General features: G+C 43.6%; 1 protein-coding gene across 1 annotated transcript in view; it reads left to right on the plus strand.

The window, feature by feature from the left end:
- The window catches only part of ITK (IL2 inducible T cell kinase), a 70,934-nt gene that overhangs the window by 12,240 nt on the left and 37,204 nt on the right, over positions 1–21,490 (plus strand). Inside the window, exons 2-6 of the mRNA XM_067730137.1 lie at positions 7,304–7,408; positions 8,895–8,976; positions 11,547–11,675; positions 15,614–15,654; positions 19,194–19,345. Coding sequence (XP_067586238.1) covers positions 7,304–7,408; positions 8,895–8,976; positions 11,547–11,675; positions 15,614–15,654; positions 19,194–19,345 — 509 coding nt within the window. The remainder of the gene's footprint in view (positions 1–7,303; positions 7,409–8,894; positions 8,977–11,546; positions 11,676–15,613; positions 15,655–19,193; positions 19,346–21,490) is intronic.

The raw sequence follows: 21,490 nt of genomic DNA on the forward strand, positions 1-21,490 counted from the left end.
GCCAAACCCGTATTACAGTGTGGTGTTTTTAAAATGGGTGACTGCTTTAAAATAGTATTTTTATTTTTCTGCTTAGTAAATTTACATGCTCACGGCAAAAACTTCAGATATTATAATAATATATAACTTACCTTGCAAAAGTCTTCCATAGTGTCATCCACAAGGGAGAACCAGTATAGCAGTGTTACTTCTTGTAGTATTTCTTTGATTATTGAACATATTAATATATATTTTATTATGTCTTTTCCCAAAAATGAGATGATGCTCCACCTATTGTTCTAAACCTACTTTTTTTTTTTTTTTTTTTTTTTTGCGGTAAGCGGGCCTCTCACTGTTGTGGCCTCTCCCACTGCGGAGCACAGGCTCCGGACACGCAGGCTCAGCGGCCATGGCTCACGGGCCCAGCCGCTCCGCGGCATGTGGGATCCTCCCAGACCGGGGCACGAACCCGTGTCCCCCGCATCGGCAGGCGGACTCTCAACCACTGCGCCACCAGGGAAGCCCTCTAAACCTACTTTTTACATTTTATATATATATATATATTTTTTCCCCTCCGTATAGACCAGCTTTACTCTTTGTTGATGGCTACAGAGTGGTCACAAGACAGATGAACCATAACTAATCTGACCGTTTGTCTATTGGTGGGTATTTAGGTTTCTCTAGACTTTTCAGTGTAATAAATAATGCCACAAGGATTTTCCTACTTCTTTATATTTTAAACAAATGTTTCCATAGGATAAATCCTATAAGGGAAATGTATTTATTTATTTTAGTTAACTGCTTCTAAGTACAATAAAAGAAATACACGTTCATGATAAAATAGTGAAACAGTATAGAAGGATATGAGGTGAAAAGAAAGTCTCTCTACTTCCTACTCCCAAACCCCAGAACTACTCCCAGGGGTATCTGCTCTTAATAGCTTCTTGTGAGAAAACACATTCATAATTTTAATAGAGGATCCCAAATTGAGTCTGGAAACTGTATGAGAGTATAGTCCTGTTTCTTTTCTTTTCTTTCTTTCTTTCTTCTTGTTTTTGTTTGTTTGTTTGTTTGTTTTTGTGGGGAGGTGGGGAGAGGGTGAGTAAAATCCTTTTATTTTCAGGTAGTCAGGGTGCTACTACTAATGAGATGGTGGACTTTAAGGGAAGCTTGAGTGTTTTCCCCACAGCACAACCAGCCTCATCGTAAACCAAGGTGTGAAAAGCTGAGGTGAGGAAAGCCAGTTTACTCTGGTTCGGCCATGACGAAAAGGTCTTGTGGAAAGAAAAGGAGGCAGGTGTGGGATGGATCATAGTTTCCTGGCTTTAAGTCAGTCTAGGTGCCTCGAAACCTGCTACCTTAGCTCCAGATCTTCCCAGAACTTGAAAGTTTAGTGGGGGTAGGTCCAGGTGAACATGGACTGGGAGAGGGAAGAACCAGCAACAGCTAATTACAAATTACACTGGTGTTCTAGAAGACGCTGCTTTTTCCATTGAGATCACATCTTTATTAGGTACCAAGTAGCTCAGGTCATTATAACCCTGAGTTGCAGCTGTCAGCAGCATCCCTACTCCCCAAGAACTAAATGATTCAGAAGACCTAAGAGAACTAAGCCCAGAGAACTGAGACAACTTGCCCAATAATACTTGTTCTCATAGGGATTCCAACCATGACTTTTCCAAGTTCCGAATTTCTGCTTGTCTCCCCTTCAGCATGAGGGTTCCCTTTGCCATAAAAGACAGAAAGCTGCATTGGGAGACTGGGAGGGAACTCATGGGTTACCTCCAGCATGTTTTGCAGAGGGGATGGGACTAGAATCCAGGAAAGCTCCTAAAACCAGTCTTAGAACTGATAGTCGGAATTCTGGTAGGGGTGGGCGAAAGCAGCCCCCAAGTCAGTCACTGAAGTTTCACCTCACATGACATCAGTTTTCATTTCGATTTCATCATTCTGCCGTTTCAGATTGGTACAATGGCTGGCTGTACCACACGCCAGAAGAAGCAATGAACAAAATATTCAAAATGCCTGGTTAAAATCATCAAAAGTATTTCCTAATCTTAAAGAAACTGATAAAAGCAGCATATGGCTCCTTTCACAGTGTGATCCGAGAAAGCCTTTTTTTATTATTTTATTATTTTTGGCTGTGTTGGGTCTTTGTTGCTGTGCGCGGCTTTCTCTAGTTGCGGTGCGCGGGCTTCTCATTGCGGTGGCTTCACTTGTTGTGGAGCAGGGGCTCTAGGCACGCGGGCTTCAGTAGTTGTGGCTCTCGGGCTCTAGAGTGCGGGCTCAGTAGTTGTGACACACAGGCTTAGTTGCTCCGCGGCATGTGGGATCTTACCAGACCAGGGCTCGGACACGTGTTCCCTGCATTGGCAGGCGGATTCTTAACCACTGCGCCACTAGGGAAGTCCCCGAGAAAGTCTTAAATGCATCGCTCCCCTTTGAAAAATACTGCTTCCCTTTGAAAAACACTCTCCCAGTTGATGCTTGAAATTTGATTATCAAATCTCCCTCTAGGTTTAAGTCTCTAATACCTGTCCTAATCCAAACTCCTGTGAAACAAATCAAGCCTTAAGCTCTCAGGAAGTTAAATCTTAGGTGAATGACTATTTGGGCGAAGTTTTGACGGGCGAGGGGGAAGGGAAGCAGAGAGCTAAAGTCCCCACGTTTGCTAAAATGAGAGCAAATGTGACGCAGATGGGAAGACCAGGCAACAGGCCCCTTTCAAGGTTTTGCCCTGGTTTTACAAATAATTGGCAAAGTAAACAAATAACTCCGGAATGTCAAAATCACCAGGATCACCAGTTAAATATTAATGTTGTCCTCCCAAATGGTGGTTCTCAGTTACATATTTACCTGAAAGGAAACCCCAAAGAAAATGTGGACACATAAAGACAAGAGAGTGAGGTCTTGATCTTTGGGCAGCATTTGGAGAAGGAAAGGAAAGGAAGTAACACTTGGGTGGGTGGTTTAATCATTTGAATGATTTTCTTTTGCTAGTAGGTTTATGTAGATCTTTTAAATCCTCTAAGTTAACCCACTGATTCAGGGACAGTTATTATTTCCACTTAAAAAAAAAAAGCAAGGCAACAGAGAAGTTGAGACATTTGCCTGAGGTTGCACAGCTGGTCAGACAGACATGGGTTTGCCTGATATGAAAGTTCCATTTCTCTCTCACTCAGCCTCACTGGAGGAGAAGGCTGAAGTTCTACTGTTTTTCAGAAGGGTGGAGATGTCCTCTTTCATGGGTAACCGACACACAGCTTCTTACTGATGTATCTGCTGGACTAGCTGAGCAGCCAAGGCACCAATGTTATAGGAGCGAAGAGGGAGCTCTGGGCTACCACTTTGAAATCCAACATAAGCATTTCACAACCAAATGAGGCAGAAACAAATCTCCACTGGGTCACGGCTTACAGAAATTGGTCATGCAATTGATTATTCAGCGTTGGGTTTGGGGAATGAAAGCCTCCTACCTTAAGTCAGGGCAGGTGCAAAGCCATGAAGCAGTCATTAATCACTCAGGCTCTGGAGTCACAGAGTTGAGCTTGTATGCTCACTTATAAAGAGACTTGGTCCCTCTGAACCTCAATGTCCTCACAAAATGGGGGGAATAATACTCTGTAGGACTGTAATTAAATGAGATGGCCTGTTGAGTGCCTGAAGTATAGGAAATGCTCCCAAATGTTATGGTCTTTTTGTTTTTTCCTGCCTTCTTTAAAAGTCACAATCCAAAATTCTATTTCATAGGATACATTAACATAAAAAAAAAGGCGATATAAAAGCCACTTGCACAAGCTTTCCTTGTACAAATATGTGGGCATCAGCATCTTTTTAGATTGTGTTTGACATATATCAAATGTCCGGGGTGAAGCTTTGCCATATGAGGACAGCTTTGAATGTGGCCAAGAAAAGAGACAAGGCCAAGTGAAGTTCTGTGATCTTCACCTCAAGGGGTGCAGATGGAATAACGAGGAAGAATGAGGACCTGCTTTACTTGGTGTCTCTCTTTCTCTGGTGGCTTTCATGTGGCTTCCTTGGAAGGTTTTACGCTGGCATTTTTCAGAAATAGCGCAGTTGTTTGGGATGATTACAGGCAGTCACCATCTCCCAGAGACAAAGCTGTGTTTAGCTCACTGACCGACTGTCCCCCCCTGCCCAGCTCGGGGAAGGCACAGCTGACCCTGCAATTTACCACGTAGCAGGTCTTTGGAGATCTGAGGAGAACTGGCCTTAGGGTGTCAGAGAGACTGACCAAGCAGGACGCATTGTGAGGGAGGAACCTGATCACTCCTCTGGGGCTGAGAGTGAACTTTGATGATAGAATGTGAAATCCATTTCCACCGAAGGCTCACCTGACAGTCCCTTAAAATCCATGTTGGAACTCAATGAATATTAAGAAGTCAAAGAAGATCATCTGAGTTTAGAGAAATCTTCCCCGGAAATCTTGAAGCCACACTGCCTAATAAGGTAGCCACCAGTCATGTGTGGCTACTGATCACTTGCAGTGTGGAGAATCCAAATTGAGACATCTTGTAAAATACACAAAGTCTTAGTCCTTAAACATAATAGCTCTCAATTTTTTTATGTTGATAACATGTGGAAATGATAATATTTAGAAATACTGGGTTAAACAAAATACTGTTCTCTTAAAATTAATTGTACTTGTTTCTTTTTGCTATTTTTAGTGTGGCTACTAGAAATTTTTAAATTCCATATATGGCTCACATTATGTTTCTGTGGGTTAGCACTGCTTTAGAACTTCACATAGAATTTGTATCCCTAGTCACAACTCCAGTTACTGTTTATGTCCACCTGATGCCCTGATTATGATGATCCCAGGCTATTAACAGCTGATACTTATCCAGAACGTTTCTACCCCAGGGCTTTTGCTCTTGCTGTTTACTCTACCTCAGGGCTCACTCTCCCAGGCCTTCTCTTATCTGGCTCCTTTATTGACTTTCTGATCTCTTCTCAAATGCCCTGTCTCCAGTGAGGGCTGCCCTGACCACCAGTTGACCACATCAACCTGTCCTATTCTCCTTAGAGCACTTGTGTGTATTGTCTGCCTTCCCAGCTAGACTAGAGCTCCATGAGAAGGTCTACCATGTTCATCTCTCTATTTCCTGCACCCAGAACACCACCTGGCTCAGAGCTGGCCCTCAATAAATATTCCTGAATGGCTAAACGCATTAGCCTTAAGTCTGATTGAGACTATATAAGCTGCCTTCCAACTCGGCACCCTTCGTTTATATCATCCTAACTGGGCACCCATGGTGGACCAGCCACCAGGCTTGGGGGATAGGGTAACAGATGTCCTGGTCTTTACCCTCAGGAATGCAGGAGTTCCAGTGACAAAAATGTCTGCAAACAGAGTGGTCCTGTTACTGCCATGAACCTTCTGTTGCATTTTACCATGTACGCTAGTAAGGAAATAACCCAACAGAGGTTGAAAACCAAGATAACCTCAAAGCTCAGACTCCCTGTTTATCACCTGTAACTGCAGATGGTTTTTGAGAAGACAGCTCTCTTGTGCTCTTCTGCTTTTGAAAACAGATTACTATTACATAGAAAGACTATGATTATGGGCAGGATCAGGACACGTATTTCTAGCTATGAAAGACTCTAAATGAGAAGAGAGTTTGGGTCCAAAAGGCACATGTTTTCAGAGGTTTTTAAGGGAAGACTGACCTCTTAATACATCCTGAGATTACAAAAGCACACTGGAGACCACTATGTGGAAGAGATGCTCATTTTCGTATTATATATCCTATAAATATGTGTGGGAAAGATAAATACATTCCAAATGGTTAACCTTGGCTAGCTCAGAGTTGTGGAGAAGGATAGGATACTGAAATACTAGAAATATTTTCTCAACATACCTCCATATTGTTTTATTTGTTACAATGAACATGGATAGATTTTGTACTTTCAAAAATGAATAAATTTGTTTTCAGAAAGAAAATTTAAAAAAAGGAAATACCACAAAACTTCCCTGTATTCAATAAAGAGTACTTCTCACATCTTGAATTTTTTTCCTCTCAATTCTGTGCCTCATCTACTAAAGCAAATGCTAGCCATTAGGCTGAGTATCAAGAAGTGGTGAGTAAAGCCTGAGCTCATTTCTGGAGAATTTGATGATGTCATACTTCCCAAATACCCACCAAGTACCCTCATATATCACAACTCTCTTGCCATACTTAGGACTTCTTTAACCTCTTTCACTAGGAGGGTACCCTTTATTGAGGGCACATATCATAGGCCAGGTCATTTGTTTACATACTCCCATCTTATTCTGCAATCAACACTTAAAGGGTAGGCATTATTATCCTCACTTCTCAGACGTGGAAACTGAAGTGCAGGGAGGTAGATGAATGACCCAAGGTCACAGAGCTGGTTAGAAGCAGAGCCCAACTTGTCCCTAGCCCTTTCCAACCTTGTGCCTGATTCACCACCATCTGTGCTACCTCTTTCTTAAGGATAAGCTAAGATGAATTGTTTTGCAACCGGTTCCGTAACTGAATTAAACTCTATTCTCAATGGAAGCCTAATTCCAGGCACCTGTGAAAGGCTCCTGCTCTCCAAAAGCTTTTCCCTAACTAGCCTTCTATGGACCCTTATCATCTACCAACCTAACATGCCCTGGGATCCAAGGACGAGGACCCTTAGAAATGGGTAACATGTGACATGGTTATAAATCACAAAGACCATCATGTGAATTAGTTATCAAGGAATACATCTAGCAGCTTCCAAGGAAATGAGACACGGGGCCAGTAAAATTTAATGGGGGTGTGGAGAAGGGATAGTTACAGAGCAGAGTCAGGAATGTCCTACAGGGGTGCCATTGTGAGATCATGGGTAACTAAGGGACACAGAGGAGGCAGATATAGAAAACAAAGGTGCCACTAAAGGTATTTGTCACCAACCAGGTCAGGCCTGAGCTCACTTACTATGCTAATAAGGCCATGAACAGGTACAAAGCAGAAAAAAACTGGCACATGTGTGGTTTCCCACAGATTGCGCTACCCATCCCAGCTGTAAGTTCTGCAAATGCTGCTGTTTGTCACAAGGTAACTGGGATATAAGGCACAGTGGCTCAATGAACAGAAGTCAGTCATTCCATCAAAAAGATGATTCAAATAACATGTTCTCCCAGAAGTCCGCTCAGAGTGTTCTTCTCAGGCACTGAGGGCTAAGAAGCTTCTGGATATTTGGAGGGTTGGTTTACAGTGGATCTTATCTAGTAATGTATTTCTAGAAGCAGCCTGGACAAAAATATTGTCTTCCTTCTTCCTTAAATGGAATGTGCTTTTTCTCCCCACAGAAAAAGCGCACTTTGAAGGGCTCCATTGAACTTTCCCGAATCAAATGTGTCGAGATTGTGAAAAGTGACATTATCATCCCATGCCACTATAAATATCCATTTCAGGTAAGTGCGTCAGGGACAATGGTTAAAATGCTCAGTCACTGTACAAGAAAGTGGGACAGAGATGACTCTGGTCAAGGGTTAGAACTTAGACCAAGCCCAGAAGAAATTGCTGTTTTCTTTCAACCGATGATGCATTCATTCATTCAACAAAGATTAACCACAAAATCTTGAAAAAGTTGTCATTCATTTCCCTTTCCCTCATGTCTTCCCCACCTCAAGGAAAGTCCTAAGTACTCTACTCCTGGGGGGAGGAAAAAAGCTATCAAGCGCCCCAAGCCTAATATTCCATAAGGGTGGTTTACTCATGACTTGGGACAACAGATTACAATACTTGGTTATAAATTGCTTGGAGGTCCTGGAGTAAAAAGACTCAGATTTTATAATCTGAGAACTATATGGAGTTGTGCTGTCCAATACAGTAGCCAGTAGCCACATGCAGATGTTTACATTTAAATGTAAATTAATTTAAATTACACAATATTAATCAGCTCCTGAGTCACACTAAGCCACATTCAATGAATAAACTTTTCACACCTTCAATAGCCACACGTAGCTAGTGGCTAATTTATTGGACAGCAGAGATTTTAGAACATTTCCATCACTGCAGAAAGTTCTATTGGACAGAGCTGGTGGAGAGTATATTTAGTCTTTAGGTCATGACATCATCTAAATCTCGTTACCACTCTTGACGTTTATGGTTCTGAAAGAGTGGATATCTTCTTGCACATCCTAGGGTACTGTTCATGTTTACCAATCTGAGGAGTTAATATTCCACTTTTTAATGTGGCATAAAAAAGGACTTTTTTCCTACTAGAAATATGACCTCCACAAGTTGGAATTTTTAGTACCAAAAGTAAAAGGAATAACACATATTTTTCCCATCATTAAAATTCCAATTACAAATGAGTGCATGGAAAAAAAAAAAAAGCCTGGTGAAATTCAAAGATGTGTAGTACATTAATAGTATTTGCTCAATGTCAATTTCCTGATTTTAAAAACATACTATGTTATGTAAGATGTTATCATTGGAGAAAAGTGGGTGAAAAGTATACAGGAACTCTGTACTATCTTTGGAAATTCTTGGTGTCTTATTTCAAATTAAGAAGTTTTAAAAATCTCGATTATATATTTATCATCTAATATCTTACTCTTTCATATGCCAGAATTTTTTTTAATCACTGAAAAATTAATATGAGAAGTAAACGTCCTGTCTAGGTAAGTGGAGAACTCTTTTCTCCAGCGATTTGAATTTAGTGATGGCATACTGGTGACATGTATTCGAAGATGAGCTGTGGAGTTTCACCCTGTATCTGCACAGCATCCAAACTCCTGGATAAAAAGGACACTAGTCCCTAAATTACCCAAATGTTTGCCTTTGATGACAACTTGAGACCCCACTCTTGGCCCAGTAAGCCAGGTGGGCCTGCTGCCAGTCATACATCTCTGGCTGCATTGTTCACCTTGAACTCTGTGTGTGTGTTTCCAGGTTGTGCATGACAACTACCTCCTGTATGTGTTTGCTCCAGATCGTGAGAGCCGGCAGCGCTGGGTGCTGGCCCTTAAAGAAGGTAATTAACCTCCTGTGCAATTGAATCCCTGAGATGCCTAGATCCTCTAGAAGGCTTGAGTTCCGTGATAGACTAAAGGGCGGCTGATGGTCAAACATTTCTCCCTTTTGGTGCTGGTGGAGGGTCCCACGTTTTCAACTTGGGTGACAACCAGTATAGTACAGGGTCAGGTAAATCCTCTCTGCCACCTGCTTTCGTAAAGGTCTGAGATAAGGATGTTTTTAAATTTTTTTTAATGGTTCTATTTAAAAGGGTTATACCTCCATAATATATCAATTGTGCCTGCTGGTGAGCAAAACCTAAAATATTTACTACCTAATCCTTTAAGAAAAAGTCTGCTGACCCCTCGTATAGTATGAAGAATAAGAGCATGGGCCCTTGAGTTAGATGACCTGGGTTTGAATCCTGGCTCTGCCACTCACGAGCCACGTGTGCTTGGGCAACTTCCTCAACTGCTCTGTGCTTCAGTTTCTCCATCTGTTTTTAACAAGGGGAGGAGGAGGGAATAAAAATAATAGTACCTGCCTCCTGGTATTATGCTAAGTAGAATAAGTCAGACAGAGAAAGACAAATGCTGTATGTTTTCACTTATATGTGGAATCTAAAAAATAAAACAAATGAATATAACAAAACAGAAACAGACTCACATAAACGGAGAACAAACTAGCAGTCTCCAGAGCAGAGGGGGGTGGGAGGAGGGGCAAAAGAGAGGAAGGGGATTAAGAGGTACAAACTACCAGTCATAAAATAAATAAGTCACAGGAATGTAATGTACAGCACAGGGAATATAGTCACTATTTTATAATAACTTTGTATGGTATGTAATCTACAAAAACACTGAATCACTATGTTGTGCACCTGAAACTAATATCGTAAGTCAACTATACTTTTTTTTAATACATTTATTTATTTTTGGCTGCGTTGGGTCTTCGTTGCTACATGCAGGCTTTCTCTAGTTGCAGCGAGTGGGGGCTACTCTTTGTTGCTGTGCAAGGGCTTCTCATTGCAGTAGCTTCTCTTGTTGAGGAGCACGGGCTCTAGGTGCACAGGCTTCAGTAGCTGTGGCACACGGGCTTAGTTGCTCTGCCGCATGTGGGAGCTTCCTGGACCAGGGCTCGAACCCGTGTCCCACGCGTTGGCAGGAGGATTCTTAACCACTGCGCCACCTGGGAAGTCCCAACTATACTTTAATAAATAAATTTTTTCTAAAGCACCTGCCTCCAGAGCTGCTAAGAGTAAGACCCTTGGGACTATCCAGGCCCATAGTCAGAACCCAACAAATGTCAAGTAGCCTTAAAGGTTTTCAGATCATTGTAAGGGTACTTCTTAGGACTCGCCTTCCCGACAGCATAATCAGAACCAGCACAGCGTTTATGAACATGAGCTGTGGAGCCAGGCTGCTAAGGAGAAAATTCCAGCTCTGCCAACTATTAGTGTGTGACCTTGGGCAAATTCCTTGACTTTTCAGTGTCTCCACTTCCTCAGCTATAAATTCTGACTAGAAACAGGCAGTCATAGGGTTATTGTGAGAATTAAATGTGTTAGGACGTTGATTCACTTTGTTATAAAGCAGAAACTAACACACCATTGTAAAGCAATTATACTGCAATAGAGATGTTAAAAAAAAAGTGTTAGGACATGACTTGGAATCATACCCAAAGAAAGCACTCAATCCATCTTACTATTATTTAATATTATTTTATTGTCATTTAGCCTGAAGCCCTGGATTTGCAGGAGAACTGGGTTCAAATATTAATCTAAGTAGCTGTGGGGACTGAGGGTAGGCAAGCCATTTGAAATCTCGGGAGCCACGATGCCTCTATCTGAAAAATGAGACTAAACATACAAGTCTTATCTTCTTCCAAGGTTGTTGTGAGTCCCAAACGGCACGTGCCAGATAAACTGGGAAAGGCTCTCAAGTTTAACAGTCAACGGGCAGAGAACAAACCCTAAAGTACGAAGTAACCAAAAGGGCCCCAACTATGCTCATTGGCCGCTCTACCTCGGTGGAGGGGTTTTACTCACAGGATGTTAAAGCTGAAAGAAGCATTAGAGATCATCTGTCTAGTCCTCTGTTTTTTTATACTTTTTTTTTCCTTAGGAGGAAAGCCTCTTTTTTCCTGTACCAAAATCTGACTTTAAAGCCACAAACCTAGAAAGGATAAAAGCAAAGTTGCTATAGTTGAAGGTGGGAGAAATGGAGTGGTGAGAATCCTACCTATTCAGCCTTCCCTAAGTTCCCTAAGGTGCTTTTGTGGGGCCCATGGTCCCAGTCTAACAACATCACGGCACAGTGGGAACTGGGGCTCTGATGAGGGTTTTGCCCAACCTGAGGACACACAACTAACTCAAGGCAGAGCCGGATAAGAACCCGGATCTGCTGATGCCTAGATTCAATATGCACTCCTCCGTAGATGTATATGCCCGGAAAAAAGGCCATTTTTCTGACTATTCTAGGCAATACTCATGCAAGTTCACACAGCAGGGTCAATCTCAAGGAATTATAAAGTTGGTGGCCCTTGATAGACAGACCTGGAAATAACTCTTCTGCCGGTGCCAACCCCTTTCAGAAACCAGAAATAACAACAGTTTGGTGCCCAAGTATCATCCGAATTTCTGGATGGACGGGAGATGGAGATGCTGTGCTCAACTGGAGAAGCTTGCTGTGGGCTGTGCCCAGTATGATCCCACCAAGAATGGTAAGTGACTATGAATTCCCTTTCTTCTTCGTACAGTGACTGGCCTCTCTACTAGTAGGAAGGAAAGGCTCTTTGCTTCCCATCACCAGGGGTGTCCAGGATTGAATGCAAAAGTCCACAATTTCAAAATTTTCAGAAGGCAATCATCCACCTCTACCACCAGTCTGTTGATGTTTTTTTGTTTGTTTGTTTGTTTTTTGTGGTACGCGGGCCTCTCACTGTTGTGGCCTCTCCCGCCACGGAGCACAGGCTCCAGACGCGCAGGCTCAGCGACCATGGCTCACGGGCCCAGCCGCTCCGCGGCATGTGGGATCCTCCTGGACCGGGGCACGAACCCGTGTCCCCTGCATCGGCAGGCGGACTCCCAACCACTGCGCCACCAGGGAAGCCCTGTTGATGTTTTTTCATCTCAAGGCCGATATCTTTTTAACTCCTTGCTACTCAAAGTGTGGTTCTTAGACCAGCGGCATCAACATCACCTGGAAGCTAGTTAGAAATGAAAATACTAGGCCCCCTCCTAGGTTTACTGGATAAGAATTTGTATTTTAACAAGATAAAATCCCCAGGAGATCTGTGTGCACAGTAAAGTTTGAATAGCACCACTATACCTTCAAGTTAGGAAATTTGATTGCCACAGTCTACTCAAATTTGAAGTTGTAGAGACAGCCCTAGAGATACATAGTATTATCTATTACAGTGGCATCATATCACACGTGTTCAATCACACAAGTTGAATTCTATACACTTGGAGGGGGAAGAAAGTAAAACTGAAACAACCGCTCATTTTACAGTGTGGCTTCTCCCCACCTCTACTTACTTGCCCTTGACCTCCACAGTCTCAGAGAAAAGGAGGCCACAGCCTAACTGCACAGCAAAAACAAAAGATATTGGGTTTTGGCCTTTGAGGTCAAAGACCCAGGTCCTAGAGATCGGAGTGCACCTCGATTTTATCTTATGTGATGACTTTGGGACCTGAACCCCCAGTGAAGGGCAACTCCACTCTGATGCACTTTTACGTACATTACACTCTCATTCCTCATAACCATCTGGGGTAGATGGTATGATGTTAAAGAAAGAGGAGGCTTGAGGACTTCAACATGCTCAAGGTCATACAGCGAGGAGGTGCTCTGCAAAGCCATTGTTGACTAGGAATGACGGATCATGTGGACTGTTTGCTTCCATAGCCCTCTCCTCTCAACCTCTCTTACCGTACTTAACTTTTCTCATCAATCAGTTTCTTTTTTGCACTAAAACCTAATACCTCAGATTGACAGCCCAAGGCGGATGTGCTAAATGTAAAACGTGGCTGGGTTTTCTGCGGCTTCCTGAGTTGCAGCCCCTCTTAGTGCCACTTTTTTTTTTTTTTTTTTTTTTGCGGTACGCGGGCCTCTCACTGTTGTGGCCCCTACCGTTGCGGAGCACAGGCTCCGGACGCGCAGGCTCAGCGGCCATGGCTCATGGGCCCAGCCACTCCGCGGCATGTGGGATCTTCCCGGACCGGGGCACGAACCTGCGTCCCCCGCATCGGCAGGCGGACCCTCAACCACTGCACCACCAGGGAAGCCCCCTAGTGCCACTTTTAAAACAACTACTTCTCACCCTCTACCTTGGGAGAGAAAGTTCAAGGTTACCACTCCCTTGGCCCAGAAGAATATCTACCTAGTTTTAGAGGTCAGTGATCCCCTGCATTAGCCCTGTGGACCATCCTCATGAAGGTTAGTATCTCACGAAAAAGAAGTGGAAGGTTTTATATAAGTGGAATCAACCACAAGAACAGGATGGTGTGGGCTTGCCTCAGTGACTGAAAGCTCTTTCCGAGGCCAGAGTGGTCTCCAAATTCCTGCCAGCACCTTGCTGTAGGTCCTTGGATGGGTCACTTTGCCATAAAGGACCCTAATATCCTCATCTCTAAAATGGAAGGGGAAGTTTTAGGGGTCCTAAGATGAAATATTCTCTAAGCCCATTTCCAATTCTGAAATTCTTTGAAACTATGTTTCTGTTTTGCAATTTCCACCATGCATGTAGCGGCTGTTCCTATCCAAGGCAGACAGTATTTCCTCCCCACATGAAGCCAGGGTCTAACCACTGCACCCTGCTGCTGCTCCTGCTTTTGAGTTGCAGTCTACCACCATCTCCTCATCTGAGCCTGTCCTCACTTCCCCTTCTTCTGACTTGGTTTAAATAACGTCATGCACCATAGTTTTGACAGAATCAAGAGCAGACTTTCGAAGAAGCACACTGCACTGGGCACGTAGCACATGATCATCTACTCTGAGTGAAGGCTTGTAGAATTTCCAGTGTTGGGCACATGTACCAAGCAGGGTCTAAGAGCACAGGGCTTCAGGATGAGAAACACCTGGTGTGAGTCCCAGCCCCCTCACGTCCTTGCTCTGTGACTTCGTATATGTTACTTAACCTTTCTGAGTCTCTGTGCCTGTCTCCTCATCTGTAAAATGGGGATTATGAGAATAAGTAGCTACTTTGTGGGGGTGCTGGGAGACTCAGTGTGGGTGGGGAAAACTCTTAGCACAGCTGCAGGCACTTAGTGAGCTTGCAATAAATGGTAATTGTGTCTCCGAGCCTTTCTCATTTGTGGACAGAAGAATCTGAAGCCGAGATAGTATGTGTGTGTCTGTCTGGGAAGTAGCAGAGGTGGTTGAGTTTTAAACAGACTCTGCGATACCCAACGCACAGCAGCACTTAACGTCTGCAACCAGAACTGGCCCCGATCGCACCACATATGAACTTCACCCAGAGAGGGAGGAAGAAAGGCAAGAGCAAGGCCAGAGGAAGAAGAAAGAGAGATCAGGCACAGAATGCTCAGGGCTGGAACGGGCTCAAGTCCACACAGCTTGTGTGTGGTGGAGCTGGGGTTAGGACACCTGGCTCCTGGCTCCAAGCTGAGTGCCGAATAGGAACCATGTTTCCTATTATGTATGTCTCCTTCTCTGTTAACTGCACACCCAATACCCAATCCTGCCCTTGCTTAAGGAGTCAGCACAAGGGTTGGGCTCCAGTGTCAATGTGTGAATCCCTTCTTACTACATCCCTGACACAGGCTGCCCACCTCCAAGTCAACCCCCTGCAGAGATGAGGCGCTTGCCGCCTGTAGATGCAGCCCACTCCTTGTTTACCTCTAATTGTTAAAGAAGTCCTTGAACTGAGCAGAAGCCTGGGCACTGCCTCCCATATCACACATCCTCCCAGACACACAGACACACAACTCAGGTCCGTTGATTCCAGGCTTGACCTTTTTTAGTGCCTCAAAGGACAAATGCTGAGAGACACAGATGGAGAGATGAAAGGGAAGAGAGAGGGAAAGGGAGAGAAAGAAGAGAAGAGAAAGGAGGAAAGAAGAAAGAGACACAGAGAGAAGGAGCTATGGAGACACAGAGATAAACAGAGCGGGGTGTTGGGGTGTTGTCTGGGGGAGTCAGCAAGAACAAATACTCGGAGTCCTTAAGATAAGTAACTGAAAGTGGATTCCAGCCCTCTCAACGAGCAGCGCGATGACCTCTCACCTCACCCACCCCCTGCTCAAGCCCACAGGGGCATCAGGAAACCAGTGAGTCACTGTCCCCCTGAGTCACCAATTCCAAGTCTTGGTTTAACAGGTGGAGGAGCCTTCGTGGAAGGCTCCATGCCCACTGGGAAGGACACACACTGAGAACCGACGTCAGCCCCTTTGGGCGAGGCTTTTCCTGGGGATACAGGAAGAGGGGCCCAGATATTGGCTTCTGGAAGTCTCTGGTGTCTCCTGGAAAACAAGATTGGGAACGAGCAGGCTGAAAGAGAAAAAACCCAGGCCCTGTGTCTCATCCTCCCCTCCTGCTGTTCTCTTTGGGGCCCCTTTTCTCTGAAAAGCCCCCTGCCGCTCACCTTTAGTTGGGCACATTCGGTTTCATGCTCATTTTCTTTTTCTGTTTTTCTCATTTCAGCTTCAAAGAAGCCTCTTCCTCCTACTCCTGAAGACAACAGGGTGAGTGAGAGCACGAGGTCCGGGCGCGGTGGGCTGGCGGCGCCACGGGCTACAGCTCTGGTGTTTCCCATCTGCCCAGGTTTCTCAAATGCTAGGCAGATGCAGCAGATTTGTGGTGATGCAGCTGAACTCAACACCATGGGTTTCTCGGGCCTGAATTGTCTCGTGGGTGTGTCCAGGTAAAAGCCACCAGATCTTCACCCCACTGCCTTCACTCGGCAAACACTTATTGGTAACAAAGTGTGCAGCCAGGCACCTGACTAGGTTGGGGCATAATAACAGCTCACAGCTATATAAAATGTGTATTTACCCCACCCTTTGACATACAATCATTTTGGAAGCATACATCTGAGAATACCTTTTATTCTTCAAAGCACATCCACACTTTTACCAGCTATTTCGAAACTCACTATCTTCTCTAGCCACTTCAGGGGGTTATAGTTTTATTTGCGTGTGAAAGCTTGGGAAAGCAAGTCCCATGAGAGGTTCTCCCAAAGCCATTCAGTAACTTAGTAGTCAGGCTAGTAGGATGCAGTTTCTGGTGTGGTGGTCTTGAACTCGCGTGGTGGTTCTCAAAGTGTGGTCCAGGGACCAGCAGCATCCGCATCACCTGGGAGCTTGTTAGAAATGCAAATTCTCAGGCCCCACCCCAGACTTACTACATGCAAAATTCTAGGGGAGGAGCCCAGTAATCTGCATTTTAATAAACTTCCAGGTGATCCTGAGGCACACTGGAGTTTGAGACACATCGGTCTAATGTACTGACTTACAAGACTTAGGTGATATCAAGTCAACTCTCGGGAAGCTATTTAGTTAAGAAGACAAAAAAAAAAAAAAAAAAAGGAGAAAAATCAACCTAAGCCCTCACTTTATGGTAACATCAGCACCGATATCCACATCTGAGTAATTGCCCTTTATTCTAGAACCTACTGATTCAGCTTCCTCATGCTTCTTCCTGAAGAATGAGCTCCGCTTTTTCCCTCCAGCCAGTATGGTGACATTTCAAAGACTGGCAGCTTCCCCATAAGGGAAGTTCTACGTCGCTCAAAAGCGGGCTGGCTTTCAGATTTGTCGTCAGCCCCCTTCCTCACAACAGGAAAGAAGTGGACTGAAATTGTAGCAGAAAATGAGCTCTCCCCCTTTTTATTTCATTCATCTTCTAAAGAATATTTCACGATCACCCTGGAAAACATGGTTTGGAATCCCCCTGCCCTGGCTTGTCGGGGGTTCCCCCCACAGTCCCACCTAAACCCGCACTTCTGCACCTTAGACTGGTTTGCTCCTGTCTGGTTTGCACTATCAGTGAAGGTGGAAGTCAGAAAACAGGGCCTATCCATCTCCCCTTGGACGCCACCACTTGGCTTCTCAGATTTCTTGGAGGAGAAGCCTCTATACTGCTCTAGCACTCCAACCACAGGGCTTTTGGAATCACAGCTGTAGCTTCAACCATACGTCTAAATCCACAGTAACATTTCTTTTATCTTGGATTACTTGAATTCACTTCTCCCTTCACCTTCATCTTCTGTCTTCTAATGAGTGATGGCATCTGGAGTTGGCATCTGGAGAAGCTATACTTTTATTGATCTTTTCTAAAATAAATTTATTTATTTATTTTTGGCTGTGTTGGGTCTTCGCTGCTACGTGCAGGCTTTCTCTAGTTGCGGCGAGCGGGAGCTACTCTTCGTTGTGGCGCGCAGGCTTCTCATTGCGGTGGCTTCTCTTGTTGCTGAGCACGGACTCTAGGCACGTGGGCTCAGTAGCTGTGGCGCACAAGCTTAGTTGCTCCGCGGCATGTGGGATCTTCCTGGAACAGGGATCGAACCCATGTCCCCTGCATTGGCAGGAGGATTCTTAACCACTATGCCACCAAGGAAGTCCCCATATATGTTTTTATATACAAATATTGGGGCATGACTATACTGGACAACGTAATAAAATAAAATGCACCTCTATTTGAATCCTGTTGGATTTGGCAGCTCAAATGCAACTGATACAGGAATGTAGTATCAGTGACTCAAAACTAGTATTACCATCTGTGATATGATTTTCCAAAATGGCAAACAACTCTTGGTCAAGTTCTGAACTAAACAAAGTGTAATATTCTCTCAATGTAAAGGGTGGTTGTACTCCTAGGAAACCAAGTACTTCATAGGGTTGAAGTAGGATCTAGGCTCAGAGTGTCATTGTACATTATTGTTGTAAGCAGGCTGCTCACCACGTGAATGTCTAACAGGACATTGAAAAGTTGTACAGGATGTGGGATGCTGCAGAGAGTTTTGCATCCTTCACCCTCTCCCATTCAATGCTAGTAGCACACCTCAACCTTTGTGACCTTTGAAACACTGCCATAGATGTCCAAAATGCCCCCTATGGAAAGGTTCCACATGGTTTGAGAACGCTGCTCTGATCTTTCTCTTGATAATAATTAATCAGTTGGGCCTATAATGAGATGAATACCATACCATATCCTTTCTTTATCTTCAGGTGCCCTTGAACAACTCCTTCCTCCTCTGGCTCTTAGGGTGAAAGCCTCAGGCCCAACAACTCTTATCTGTAGTTCCAAATATATCACCTCACAAGCTCCACAGATAATCTTGACTTCAAATTCCAATCTGGGCTCAGCTGGGATGACACACTGTATCAGTATGACAATTTTTTTTTTAATCTCCAGGATGTTTATGCCACCGATTGCTTCAATGTACTCAGAGAACTTATGATTTCCCATCACCGAATCTCATTCTAGCCAGTAATCTCAATCTCTTCCCATGTTTGCTGTCTCACAAAGTCTGCCAACCTGTAGCAGGTGTGCCCACCCTGAACCCTTGTGATTGTTTACAGTCTCCTCTTCACATCTCAATATCTCTTCCTAAGAAACACACTGAAAAGTAGAGACATAGGCAAGGCAGCCCACAAGAGGAACAAGGGGTCCCACATGCTATAGTAGAGAAAGCATAAGGCTAATTCAATTGCTAAACTTGGCCACATCCATTTCTCCATCTGGGCCTCAGTTTCCCTATTCTAAACAAAAGAATGGATCAAATGATCTCTCAGAGGCACTCCAGCTCCAATAGTCTATGATTCTATGGATCAGGACAAGCCCACAAATAAAATCAGAAAAGCATATGGACTGAACGATTTAGTGTTGACTTCATCCCCTTTGCGAACAATGTGATGCTTCTAGCAGAGAGGCTGTGAATTGTGACATGGTTCAAGGAAAGAGACAAGCAGACTTTTGTGAAAAGCACAGCCACTGGGAATTCACTGGGGTCAGAATTTACCACATAGAATGGGAGAGGCAATGAACTCCAGGTATTGAATGTCTTTGTGTCCTATTCAGCACCATAAGCCTAACTCATAAAGAAAGCCAACTAGGCAGGCAAATGGCCACAGCAAATACCCCCAATGGTCTGTAGGAACCGGTGTCTGTCTGGCCTGGCATAGGTCCAAGAGCAAGCTACAGCTCGGGAACTTGCTGACCTCGTTCCACAGTTTACCTCCTTTCTGCATCTTTGCTTGATTTTATTGTGTCCCTCCTCCAGCAGTTACTTCGAGAACCTGAAGAAACCTTGGTCATTGCCTTGTATGACTACCAAACGAATGACCCACAGGAGCTCACGCTACAACGCAATGAGGAGTACTACCTGCTGGACAGTTCTGAGATTCACTGGTGGAGAGTTCAAGACAGGAATGGGTAAGGTACCTTCGTGCTTGCTGTCCCAGTTTTTGAGGTGAGGTGGGAACAAAGAAAATACTGGAACGATTGTCTGACCTCTCTCAGCAGGACCACGGCGCTGAGTTAGGAGAGGAGAGCAGAGGCAGGAGGAGGAAGGAAGAAATAGTTGAAGAAGGTCTTTCCCCTTCTCAGAAGTGGCTGGGAGGCAGTCACTTGCTATACTGGCTCCCTGCACCCCATCAAGCAGTCTCAGCCTCCAAACTCATCTAAAAATCTCCTGGGTTCTTCCACTGACATCCACAGTTTGGGAGAAGGGCAACTTGTTCCACAAAGCACCATTGTTCTTGAGTGTTTAAGTAAGGTTGAAGGTACATCCCATCATGAGGGTCTTATTTTTGGTGGAAAGAAAAGGTGCGTACAGATGGTGCAGATTGGTGGTTACATTAAGAAGCATCAGGAAAAAAATACTAAAGATTTAGTTAAACCAACAGCCTTTGAACTAGCCATCCGAACGGTTCATGGAGAAAATAAAGTTGTGCAAATACAGTTTGCCCACTATAGGACTTCCGAATGAAAAAGATCGTATGACCCCTCCTCTGATCTGAAATATAGGAAAATTACTGTTATTGACTTTCAGAATGCTCTGGGATGTATATGACTTAGATACTAGTGCTTAGTTTAAAGTTATCAGATTCACACTGCTTTATAAGGCTTTATTTTTTTCCTTTAAATATCAGAGGTATTTACCTATGCCCTGGAATAGTCTCCAGAATCATCTCCAGAAGATGATTTCAGTGATTGCCTAAATCCAACATAAAAGTGCGCCATAATTTAGCAAATTCCCTTCTTGGATGCTTAGGTTGTTTCTAATATTTTGCAAATATTAACAATACTGCAATTAACATTTTTCTATATTAATATTAAGGGTTTAAACATTTTCAAAGTGTGAGGTTATTATTAGTTTCAAAATATTTTAAAAAGAGAAAGAAAACACTCCATCATTGCAACATCTGGATAGCCTATGTCAATGCTTTATAAAAAAAAAAAACTAACAGTAGCAAGAAGTATACATAAAAATAAGCCACCCTCCATTTGCCCGCACATCAATCCTAAAAGTATTCATTATTAAGTTACTTGTTCATCCTAAGCAAAAAAGTTATACGTATAGAAATGCATCCTTTTTTCATGCGCACTAAGGTGGTCCATTCTGGTCTTCACCTTGCTTTTAACCTCTAATGATATATCTTAGAGATACTTTCATATCAGCACATACAAATCTACCTTATTCTTTAAATAATTGCATAGTTTTAGAATGTATCCTTGCATTATAAATATTTAGACAATATTTTATAGTGGGACATTTAGTTTCCAGTTTGCTCAGTGAAGATCTTGTATTGCTAGTGTTCGTGTATCTTGGTAATCTTTTGAAATTTATATATTTTTGAAAAAAATTTTTCTGAAAAAATATTTTTTTCTTTGGGAAAAAAATATATATCTCACATTTCTAACTATGGAACTGGTGAGTCAGACTATGTGAAGTCTTAATTTTGAAAGATAAATCCCTCAAAACCTTTGCCAAATTCCCACCAAAAGGGTATTCGAGTGCCAACACTGGGTATCATTAAACTTAACCAAAAAAAAAAGGACCAATCGTTGAGTAAAAACAAAGAGGTACACAAATATCTTTAGGGTTAAGGCTTTACTTTTCATATATATCAAAACTTACATTTTCAAGGCACCATCTCTTTAAGTAGCCGTATCAACTCCACTGCAGGGGAAGTGAGGGAGAGGTATAAAACAAGATTAGATCAAGAACTGTGATCTTGGAGGCAGTGTCTCTTGCTAGCTGAGAACAGACGCCAAAGCCCCTCATCTGGAACCTCTCTCTCTAGTTGACTGGGGGAAACAAACAAGACTAGTCACCTTACCTTCTCTTTGCCTGTTATGGAGAGGCCCACAGCAGAAACAGGTCCAAGACTGCCTGGCTCTACAAACACCAGAGGAACTTACTCACAAATTCATCCCTTCAATCAACTGACATTTCTTTTTTTATTTTTTTGCGGTATGCTGGCCTCTCACTGCTGTGGCCTCTCCCATTGTGGAGCACAGGCTCCGGACGCACAGGCCCAGCGGCCTTGGCTCACGGGCCCAGCCGCTCCGCGG

This window comes from Pseudorca crassidens, chromosome 3 (assembly GCF_039906515.1).
Source record: "Pseudorca crassidens isolate mPseCra1 chromosome 3, mPseCra1.hap1, whole genome shotgun sequence".
Classification (NCBI taxonomy): Eukaryota; Metazoa; Chordata; class Mammalia; order Artiodactyla; family Delphinidae; genus Pseudorca; species Pseudorca crassidens.